Source organism: Mobula hypostoma, chromosome 14 (assembly GCF_963921235.1).
Source record: "Mobula hypostoma chromosome 14, sMobHyp1.1, whole genome shotgun sequence".
Classification (NCBI taxonomy): Eukaryota; Metazoa; Chordata; class Chondrichthyes; order Myliobatiformes; family Myliobatidae; genus Mobula; species Mobula hypostoma.
Genome location: NC_086110.1, coordinates 35,388,413 through 35,400,761, shown reverse-complemented (window position 1 = coordinate 35,400,761; position 12,349 = coordinate 35,388,413). Strand labels below are relative to the sequence as shown.

At 40.1% G+C, this 12,349-nt stretch overlaps 1 protein-coding gene across 1 annotated transcript in view; it reads right to left on the bottom strand.

Annotated features, from left to right (window-relative positions):
• Positions 1-3,496: 3,496 nt before the first annotated feature.
• LOC134356492 (neuropilin and tolloid-like protein 2) overlaps positions 3,497-12,349 on the bottom strand; it is a 46,161-nt gene continuing 37,308 nt past the window's right edge. Inside the window, exon 9 of the mRNA XM_063067449.1 lies at positions 3,497-4,643. Within this exon, the coding sequence (XP_062923519.1) occupies positions 4,060-4,643 (584 nt within the window). The 3' untranslated portion in view covers positions 3,497-4,059. The remainder of the gene's footprint in view (positions 4,644-12,349) is intronic.

Below are 12,349 nucleotides of genomic sequence, written 5' to 3'. Positions count from 1 at the left end.
TTCTCCTTGCCAAAGACCATGATCTATCTGGAGGCAAAAGGCCAGAGAATACATTATTTGCTTTCTTGCAAGCTCTTCCTGCTCAAATTTTTAAGAAGGGGATTTTCAAATCATTCACTAATGGACAAAGCTTGAGATACTCATCAGGTCTAGAAATATCAGTGAACATGAATGTCGAGTTGACATTTGAAGTTGATAACCTTTCATCAGAATGGCTTAAATTTCCTCCAAGTTTTCATACAAATGAGTATTAGACGTCCTAATTTTGAGCGGCAAGTTTACTTGCCAAATTTCTACAAAAGCATGTGCAGTGCCATTTTGCATTTGGTACATTTTTTTTGGTATACAGGGACAAATCTGATTCATAATACACACAGTCCAGCATACTATGCCAGCATTTGCAACTTCCTTGGCTTCTGATTCAAAACCTTCTTCCAAATACAAAGTAGGAACAGTTGACGGGGATCATATCCTAGTAGTACTTCAGCGGATCCTCAGCGGCAGTTAAATATGAATTTGTTAGCCGATTTTAAGTGTTAGTGGGCTATTGTTTATTAACTACAGCTCAGCTTTTAACATAATCATTCCCACAGATCTGATCAAAATGCTCCAAAACCCGGGCCTCTGTACCTCCCTCTGCAAGTGGATCCTTGAGCCCCTCAATGGAAGACCACAGTCTGTGCAGATCAGAAGTAACATCTCCATCTCGCTGACAATCAGCACTGGTGCACATCAAGGATGTGTGCTTATCCCACTGCTCTGCTCTCTCTACACCCCTGACTGTGTGGCTAGGCACAGCCCAAATGCCACCTATAAATTTGCTGATGACACAACTATGTTGGCAGAATTTCAGATGGTGATGAGAAGGTGTAAGATAGATCAGCTGGTTGAGTGGTGTCGCTGCAACAACCTTGCACTCAACGTCAATAAGACCAGAGAATTGATTGTGGACTTCAGAAAGGGTAAGACGAGGGAATACACGCCAGTCTTCATTGAGGGATCAAAAGTGGAAAGAGTGAGCAATTTCATGTTCCTGGGTGTCAGCATTCTGGGTCCAACATATCGAAGCAGTTCCAAAGAAGGCATGACAGTGGCTATATTTCATGAGGTGTTTGAGGAAATTTGGTATGTCACCAAAGACCACTTGCAAACTTCTGCAGATGTACAGTGGAGAACATTCTAACTGTCTGCTGGTGTGAGGGGACCACTGCACAGGATTGAAATACCTGTACTGTAAGCTGCAGGAAGTTGTAAACTCAGTCAGCTCCAGCATGGGCACTAGCCTCCCCCGGCATCCAGGACATGGTCAAGGAGCGATGCCTCAAAAAGGTGACATTCATCACCCAGGACATGGCCTCTTCTCATTGCTGCCATCAGGGAGGAGGTACGGGAGGCTGAAGACACACACTCAGTGATTCAGGAATGGCTTCTTCCCCACTGCTATCAGATTTCTGAATGGACATTGAACCCATGAGCACTACCTCAGTATTACTTTTTTTTCTCTTTTTACACTGCTTATTTAATTTAACTTTTTAAATATATATATATTTACAGTAATTTACAGCTTTTATTATTATGTGTTGCAACGTACTGCCATCGCATAACAAGTTTCATGTCATATGGCGGTGATGTTAATCCTGATTCTGATTCTGATCACAAAGCTGTGAGCATGGGCCACAGACCACAGCTGCTGGACTGTGGTCGAACATTCTTTAATCTACCTTGCTTCATGGTGCCAGCACTCGCACCAATTACAGCAGTGTTAGGATCCTGTCAACCTGAAAAGGTAAATTGTGTGCCACTCCTACGGAGTTACTGATATTCACTCGAGGCTGGCTGTCAGCACCACACTTTCTGTGCAAATCAAATGGGAATGATTAGATGATTTGGAGATTCTGGATTCAATATATGGGGAATGCTAGAGCCCATGGAAATGGTTTAAAGTTCAAAATAATTTATTATTGAAGTACATATATGTCACCATATAAGACCCTGAGGTTCATTTTTTGCAATGATTCATCGTGCTGTACAGAAAGGTGATCGCATGCTTTATGAAAATGATACACGATGCTTTGCCTTTCCCTTCCCCGATCTTTTATAGCCATTGCTCCAAATAGCTTCATTCGTACCTGAAATAGGTATCAGGTCACAAATTACCCTGTGGTGAATTCATCCTTTGGCCTGCCCATGTTGCTTTGAACTCAAGCTTGGAGATCCTCCCAGTGTAGACCTCTTTTGATTCGGGTGTCTTTGTAGAGCTTGTGTGCTCCCCCTGTGACTGTGTGACTTCCCCTCCAATCCTCACATTGCAAGATTTGCTGGTTGTTAGGTTAATTGTCCACTGTAGACGATTATGGACAAATATGAGAAAGCATGTTACAGGGAAATAAGCGGTCTAATGAGATCGATAAAATTATGCTTAGGGCCAGTACAGACTCAATGGATCAAATGGCCTGCCTCTGTGTTGTAGAGCGAATGAAAACATGATGGTAAGTAATAATTCTACATAGTACCAGGATTCTGTGCAAATCAGTTTTGTATGTTTTCATATAAAATAGGAGGCCACTCAGTCCATCGAGCCAGTACTGGCTCTTAGTGTATTCCAATTTGTCTTATTCTCCCATTTATTTCCCTGCAACCTAGTCTCTCTCGCTTGTCCATCAATTCCCTCCAATCCCATGGCCACCAACTCACACTAGGGATTATTTTCAGTAGCCAGTAAACCTAGCGACCACCGTTCCCAGAGAAATCCCATGCAGTAATGGAACAAACATGCAAATTCAATATAGACAAGACCTGAGGTCAGGATGGAATCCAGATCCCTAGCTGCAGCACCACTCTGCCGCCTGCTGTACCGCTGAGCCACAAATGTGTGGAAGGGAGGTGAAATGAGAAATATGGCAACCAAACGTCATGGCAGAACATATCCTCCAATCTTGATAATTGAGTGGAGCTCTTAATTTGGCCGTTCTGGGCAAAGCATTGAGTTTTAACAGATCTTTGCCAGGTTCTCAGAACAAAGTTTAAAAGTGGTCCTATTCTGTCTCCAGCGGCTATTCCCTCGGCACCTCTCTCCAATCATCTGGAATCAGGACTCGATTGTTCCCACTATAGAGAGTTCACAGAAGATTTACGGTATTTACAACCCAGACGGTGAAGTTACTGTTCAAGTTTAAGTTTATAACCCAGTGAGGTGTGCATCGGACCCGAGCTGTGTTGGGATCATGTCCGTCCCCCTGCCTTGTTACCCACACAAACATCTGGGACTGTTGATTGACCACTTACTTTTACCACTTAGATTCACATTTCACCTTCTCTCCAGCCATCGCTTGCGTACCACAGAGCTTTTAAAATATATCTCTTCTTTATCGCAGTAAGGTCACAGAAGTGGAATTTTAAATGTTAAACGAAAGTGCCGAATATTTACATGAAAATGGATAACCATGTTGTCAATAGTATACACAGAGAAATAATTTTACATTTCAACAAGCTTTTTTATTTGAACTGGTACTGACACAATTCCGTGAGTTCGCTAACGATAACTTTATTCACATGGATTAAATGATCTAAATAATCTGGTTAATTTGTTAAAAAAACTAGCCATTACAAAGGGATAATGTTGCCATTCAAGACCATAGACTAGCAAGATCAAAAATTTTATTCTTTCCTTTTAAGTAAAAAAAGGCTATTTTAAAGGAATTTTGATGTTACTGTAATGCTGTTTTCATACTTAAATTGAAAAACTTCTCTCCAGTGAACTGGAGCAATTAATGGGCTAACAGCAGGAGATCAAAGAATTAAACCTTTAGCTTATTTACAGTAAGTAATTATAAACCAGCGATACAACATTAACAAGCTTCAGAACACAATTATAATTCTGATATTTAGAATTGTTCTTGACAGTTCACCTCACAGAAAGTCAATAAGAGTCAGGTGAGCATAATTCCTCATCTGTGGGCTGATACTCAGGGTATATTAAAATATCAAAGTAACAGAGCAGCAGTTTCAAGAGATAGCAGACCAAACCAAAGTGCTCAGTAATGACACGGCAGTTCCGTTTCAAAAGTCAATGGACATCGAACGCTGAACAGTGTCATTTCTGCCACGTACGTAAATCTCAGATGGAATCTCCTCCATCACCCTGTCTTCCATGACTCGCTCTGGACTATCCTGTGAGTGCTTTAAAGTGTAGCAGCTTTTCTTGAAGGTGCTGTTAAATGTTTTCATTGGCTGAGGCTGAGAGAAATCATTTCGAAATGGGAGATCCATTGTGCTTAAATTAGTCCTGCTTTGCTTGATGCTTGGTGGCTGGGAGCCACAGTGGTGGTCGTGAATGCACCTGGAGGCACTGGAGGAGGAACGCCTCAGTTTATGATAGTTTTCAAAGTCCTCGGATAAATCAGCCAAATCTGCTGTTATTTCTTTGTCTCTCAGGGAAAAGAGTTCATAATGAGGGGGATCGAATACTTCTTGAAATCCCGATTTGTTTATTGTCGTTTTGCGAGCTAAAACCTTCTTGCGAGGTTGTTTGACTTGGACCAGCACTGAAATGACAAGAAGAACTAGAACAATTCCTGATGAAATGCCGATGACTGTTCCATGAGTCTTGGTGATCTGGTGAAAGAGGCCAGGCGTCTTCTTTTCTGTGAAGTACAAGTATCCCAAGGTGAAAACATCAGTAACCTAGACACATTCAAACTTGTACCATATTAAAGAAAAATGAATCATCTGGAAAAAAATTAGACAACTGTTCTTGCTTTAACTACAGCTCAGCATATGAATCATATAATTGTAACAATCGTATCTCTTGGCTATAAGAGAAATCTTGGCTTCCACTTTCACAGTCGTTTTAAAATGAATGTGTTATCAAAATCTCAAAGCTTCAAATGAATTCTGATGAGTTTATAAGCTAGACCGACCTCACATAATTGTTCCATTTCAATGCGATGTTTCCAATTTTCTACAATGATATCATTGCTATCTTCTAATTTACTTAATTTACAATTCTATTGTAAATTGTGATTTGAAAATATGTGGATTTACTTCTCTTTGAGGATATAACATTGAAGTAAAGTGTCCACTTATATGTGTAAACCTTTAATTACATCAGCAATATTCAGAAACTTCCCCAATCTGAAGCTGTATTATGAACATTCTCATGAATGATTTTATTTTATTTTATCCATGTTGTCCTCAGTTCCTGGGTCCTACAAAAGAAATAATCTTAGAAAAGAATTTATGTGGAGTTTGCACTTTTCTCAAAAAAAACTAACACTTCACTACTCCTTCCTTGAAAGAGCCATTTGATTCCCAATCTCTTCCTTCTCCAAAGTTGTGGATTGGAAAACTCATGCTCATTTTTCCTCAAAATTTTAATTGATTCTTTTTGTTCCCATCTTATTACCAAGAAGGATCTGATCAAAGTCACGACTGACATACCATGTTATGACGACAAACGTCAGCTAACCATCCTTATCCTTCCTGGTGTCTGCAAACTTTAATGTACAGTAGTTGACCATACCATCCTCACCCAATGCCTCTGTGTATGGTTCAATGGGAGGAACTGCACTTGCCTGCTTATTAGTGTCACAAGTACCAGGATACAGTGGAAGATTCTGTCTTGCATGCATTCCGTGAAGATCATTTCAAAACATAAGTAATTCAAGGTAGCAAACAGGGAACAACAATAACAAAGTGCAGAATATATTTATCAAGTTAGTTGAAACCAGCGAATCATCTTCAAAGGTCCCTCTTCTGTTTACACTATCACCACCAAAGTTCTCTCCTTGACTCTGTTTTTTTTATTCTTCTTCACGCCACCCTCAGCAACATAGCACTTCTTTTGGCCCTTCCACTGCCCTTAAATTGTCAGCTTGCTTGACTTCCTCGACTGAATGAAGAAAAGTTCCATAAATTAATATTTGGAAGAATAAATGTACCATCTTTAGTCCCCATCATAACCTCTGCTCCCTTGTCACTAATTCCGTCCCTCTCCCTGGCATCTGAAACTAACAATATAGAAACTCAGAGTCTTGTTTAATCCAGGGTGCATTTTAATTACATATCCACACTTTCCACCTCCAAAACACTGCCTGAGAGACTGCGTCACAGCTTCTGCTGCTACAATTTTCATCCATTCATTTGTTTTTTCTGGACTTGATTTCCCCAAAGCACGCCTGCCTAGCTTTCTTTGCATTGTTCCCAGTAATCTTCAAGCAATTCCAAACTCTACGGCATTATCGGGCCTATCCAATACCCTTCCACTCGCTGACCAGCGTTGGCTCCTGTTCGGAAAAGGCACCTTTATTAACATCTTATTCTTGTTTTTAAACATCTACATGACTTTAGTCAGCTCCAGCCCTGAGACGTCTTTGTTGATCCAGTATTGTCTCTTGATCATTCATGAACTTCATTGTCACTCCATGCTATTACAGGTTGTCCTGGGTAACAAATGGGTTCCAATTTTATAAACCTCTGTAATCAATTTTATCTGCAGGTCAGAAAATATCGACCTGGTAACTATACCTACAGTTTTGTAATGGATGACATCAATAGCCCATAAGACTGATAAAGAATAACAATTACTTAAAGTGGTGAGAGAGAGAGGAAACTAACTTTGCTCTTCATAGCCTTAGTTTCTGAAATACAGTATCTTTTGTTCCACCTTTTATACTCTCCTCAAAACTTACTTCTTATTTTATCTGTCCTTATTTAAACTTGCATAGGTCAGTATCAAACTTTCTTTAATAATGTAAATGCTTTAAGGTACTTTGCTATTGTATAAGTGGAAACTGTTTATGTTTTGCACCACCACATACTTCATCCCTTAATGCATCAGCGGAAATATGGAAACTTTTTATTGAATAGGTTTAATAGACTAATACCTTGTATGGGTGGGTTGGCTCAGGAGGGAAGGTTGGAGAGGATAAACTTGAATTGGCTAGAGCAACATGCTAACCGTTGATGGAAATCAGTGGGTCAGGTAGCATCTAAGAGTCAATGTTTCCCATTGAGACCCTTCATCTGCATTGCTCTTCACTTTAGAAGAGTTGGAGCTGCTCAGTAGGGGTTGAGAAATCCTTGCTGAAGAAGTAGGCGTGGCAGTGTTAGTGACAGAAGAGGAGCTCGGCATCTTGGTGGGAGTGCTTCAGCAACAACATCTGAGGATCCAGCATCAATCTTCACTTGTTGATACACAGACAGCACTGTGTTGAGGTTGGGTGGTACGTGGCACAGCTGGGAGAGCTGCTGCCTCACAGGTTCGATCCTGACTTCCGGCACTACCTGTGTCAAGTTTGGAAACTCCAGATGAAGGGTCTTGACCTTGAAGCATCCATTGACCATTTCTCACCATAGATGCTGCCTGAACTCCAGTGTTTTGTGTGTTGTTCCAGATTCCAGCATCGGCAGTCTCCTTGTGTTTCTTGTATTGGCTGGTGAGAGAGCACTTGATTTAAACAGGCGGGTTCTTGCGAGGTCTTGCGAAATGTAGGAAGGATATTTCTGCTTGTGGGAGAATCTAGAACCAGAAGTTACTGTTTAAAAACACGTGTGGGAGGGGGATGGGGGGGGGAGTGGTCAACCATTTAATAAAGAAATAGGTGGATACCTTATAAGGAAGAGAGTGAAAAGTTAATGCAGGTAGATGCAAATGTAGAACTGAGGTTACAATCAAATCAGTCATGATTTTGTAAAATGGTAGACCAGGCTTTAGGGACAAAGCTGCCTAGTTCTGGTTTTAGTTAATATGTCCATAAACATGTATTCTTCTGCCATTTTATTTTACTTCTATCATATTAAAGAAAGTATGCAACACTATCTACCAATAGCCCAAAAGCCACTTCAGGAAATGAACTGTGTGTAGGATCTAAGATTGTGAAAAATGAAAGACTTGCATTGAAATGAATTCCCTACACAAGAGACCTGGAGATCTGCAGTTACTGAGTAGAAATTATTCGATGATTTAATGATTAAGGGAATCATTGAATATGGGATCATTGAAGGAAGGTGGTGCTGTTGTAAGAGATTAGGCATGAACTTACTGAACGGCAGATCAAGCACAAGGTGTTGTGCTATTCCACGTGTCTCATTTTCTGCATTCCCTAAACCAACTGAAGTGATAAGGTCCAGGCACACAGATCTGCATCTGGGTAGCTTTGATAAATGTGCTTCAGTAACCACAGAGTGACTGCATATAAATGGAGAGATGGTCTACTTAATTCATGTATGTTATTGGCTGGCATCTTGATTCCCTGAGAGAGAAACTGTGGACGAGTCCCAGTGCACAGGAAACTGAAGATCAATTGGCGAATAGTGTTTGACAGGATTAGAAGGCATAGGAGCTGTGAGAACCGCTCTACCTTCTACAGGTCTGAAAAATGTAACAACCATCTCATTGCTCTGACTTAATTTCCTGAGAATTTTCCAAACTATTAGAGAACTAGAGCTTTTATTTTCTTTCCCTAATTTAAATGAATAAAAATAGACAGTGTTATCTTCATGGCAACTCTAGCCCAAGAACTACAGAACCCACCTGCCCTGGTTTACATTATTTAGATTAAATTCAGGCAAATCTTTTAAAAGGCATGGCATTCACACATCCAATTTTTTAACATGCACTGACCTACATAACATTTAATGTTAAAATTGCAAATATTATAAGAGCACCTCAGTCTCTCAGCTTGACAGTTGCAACTAAAAGTCTTTCTAAATGCATGAATTTTACCATAAAGTGTGAAAATTAACTGGTGAAATTAAACATGGATAAACTAAATACATCACCAGGATAACTTTCATTTTTTACCAAAATAGTTGATCTACATACAAAGAGAAGGTATTTATTATCTCACAATACAACGAAGAAATCTAGGACAAAATTACAATTCTTTTCCTTTTTTAAAAAATTGAGTGTCCATAGACTTTATCGATGCAGAATGAACATTCATCAGCTTGAGTTTAATGAATCAGCAATAAAGCCGTGCACGTAGTCGAGTGTGCAGAGTGACGGCAAGCGATTGCCATTCTTCAGAGAAAAACCGCATCCATTATTGGAAAACCCATCAAATGCAATTTATTCTGATGCACTCGCATCTGCACTGCCCCAGTTTATAAAGAGATTTTAGAAAATCGAAGTAATGTAAAATAATGGAGTTGGATAAACCTTAATAGTTCCTCCAATATACGTTTTCTGAGTTGAGGCAATACGTCCTCAGCAAATAACTCTCAGTGCTTTTCGCAGGTACACACTTAAATTGGTATGACTCACATGAATGTCTATGCCTTTCTTAATTATTTAATCAATCACAAGAATATAATGAAAGTCCTGGGAATGACAGATTGCAGATTATAAACGCTTTATTCTGGTAACAATTACCAGTATTTTTTAAACCTGATGTCACTATGACAAGGAAAACCAAGTGGAAGAACAACTGGGACCTATGAAGCCAGGTTTTTACCCTGTTTGTGTTGTCCCAAGATTTACTTGGAGACTGGGATGGAGTGTTTGTGTCTAGGACAAGTTATTCTCCTATATGCTTATTCACTACCATTGACTCCCATGGTAGCAGGCGGCAAAGTTACAAATGACTAAAAAGGTAAGTGGAAGCTTACTGGTTCCTTTGGCTTTTGTGGTTCTTTACCTGTGGTGTTTAGAGAATAACTCAAAGGCCAGGATGGCAATAACCACTTGTACTGGCACGAGACTCTTAACTTTTATTTCCATGGCTAATTTTAGAAACATAGAAATATAGAAAACCTACAGCACAATACAGGCCCTTCAGCCCACAAAGCTGTGCCGAACATGTCCTTACCTTAGAAATTACCTGGTGTTACCCATAGCCCTCTATTTTTCTATGCTTCATGTACCTATCCAGGAGTATCTTAAAAGATCCTATCATATCCGCCTCCACCACTATCGCCGGCAGCCTATTCCACGCACTCACCACTCTACATAAAAAACTTACCCCTGACATCTCCTCTGTACCTACTTCCAAGCACCTTAAAACTGTGCCCTCTCGTATTAGCCATTTCAGCCCTGGGAAAAAGTCTCTGACTGTCCACACGATCAGTACCTCTCATCATCTTATACACCTCTATCAGGTCACCTCTCATCCTCCGTCGCTCCAAGAATAGGCTGAGTTCACCCAACCTGTTTTCATAAGGCATGCTCCCCAAACCAGGCAACATCCTTGTAAATCTCCTCTGCACCCTTTCTATAGTTTCCACATCCTTCCTGTAGTGAGATGACCAGAACCGAGCACAGTACTCCAAGTGGGGTCTGATCAGGGTCCTATATAGCTACAACATTACCTCTCGGCTCTTAAACTCAATCCCACGATTGATGAAGGCCAATGCCCCATATGCCTTCTTAACCACAGAGTCAACCTGCGCGGCAGCTTTGAGTTGAGCATTGCCTCAACTTTTAGGTTAAAGGTGCTGCTGCCCTGAACCAAGTTGTTGTAAGTGAGTATACTTTGGAAGCCCAGTTGTTTTGAGGACTTGAAATATTTCCTTTCCCTTTTCAATAGAAGTCTGGCATTGAAAACAGAAATGCAGTCAGACCAATACTACAAATTTCTATTGCAGAAAAAGAATCAATCTCATATCCCTTTCTCTACAAACTCTGCCGAATGGCCTGTGGGATAAAGCAAGTCAGATTCCAGGGCGGGATGTGAGCTAAAGTGAATGAAGTTGGAAACTTGAGGGTTGTCATGGGTTTGGTGTGGTGAGTAGGCAAGGCTGCCCGTGACTGCTGGAGGTTCAGGTGTGTAAGAAGGTGTGAACAGGTTGTTGGGTGTATTCCAAAGTGGTGAATGGCTGCTGAAGGGTTGTTGGAGCATGACTGGGTTTGGAGGTAAGTGTTGCAATTGGTTAATGAGGATTAGACTTGAGTAGGAACCAATGCAAAGTGTAAGTTTCTATGTTAATGTGAACTAATCTATAGCCTGACTCTACAATCTAGTATCTGCTCAGAAAGGTATCCTTTAAACTACCAGGAAATGGATTTCACTTGTCTCCGCAGAAGTGTGAACATCACAGAAGAAGAACTAGGAGAACTTTGCTAGGAGGAGAGCTAGATGAACTCAGGACTCAAGTGAAAAATCAGGAACTTTGCAATTCATGCATTAAGTCTCCAATTTTTTTAAAGTAACTTCAATTTCAGGCACTAACAATGTAGACAAGCAACAGAATTTCTAGTATTCCAACATTCGATAGATGTTGATGGGGTTGTGTATCAATAAAGCCTATTGTCAGGGTGAGCTACCTATTTAAAACAATATACAGTATATGGTTTACTTCTACTAAAGAGTTAGTTTAATCTTGCCATGAAATTAAAACATTAAATTCAGAATTGGTGTGGGTTTGTGTTGATATAGCATGGTTAACATGAATGTTTTTGCTAAGCTTTTAATGGCGACGTTTTATAGGGCACCTAAACATTCAGAAACATCATCCTACAGGCCTTTAGGGATAGGAGGACAATCTGCAGTTTTAAATGAAAGCTCTATATCCAATCTTTGACAGCAATTTACTGCATATGTAGCGTCCATTAGGATACAATAGTTAATTTAGTTAATAATTAGATCTCTATGCACAGAGCTGATTTGCTTTTGAATTGAATGCTCTTAGCACAACTAGTGTAAGGATGATGGTGTAATAGCTCCCCAAGGAGCCTGCAAAGTGGTTAATTTTTCTTCACTTCACAGCTGATATCGGTTCAAGTCAACCTCGGAGTTTGGCAAGGGCCATCTCTTAGTACAGTGTTTAGTTACTTTCTGTCTATATTCCATCATAAAGGAAAATATACTGTTTGCTCAATGGCAGTATGTCTATATTGCTATTTGTTCATTTTACATGTTTATTCGATGCACTGAATCAGGATAATATCACCCACCGTGTCCTCTGATCTACAATTAAACTAACCAGTATCTTGGGAACTGACAACACCTTTAACATTGCAGAGTTGTTTTCAGCAGTCTGTGCTTCCACGTAATGAAGGTGCCGGAAGATAACAACACTGAGTTTACATTTTGACGCGCTCCCCCCACCCCTCCTCCAGCCTGTATATACCTCCTCTGACCCCACAAACCTCCGTGTTGGTGATACGTTTGTCACTTCATATTTGTGACAAGAAGAAGGAACAAAATGCTGACTGTATAGATACACCAATGTTATTAACTGACCAACAATGACAAAGAACAAGGAAAAGCTAAATATCTTCACCGTTAACTCTTAACATCAGCAGTTACACCACTATCACAGAAGGGGAGCAGCATAGGTTACAACTTGCAAGAGTAGAATATTATTTATCAAATCTTATATCACATTCTAAGTAAGCCAAATGTCCTGC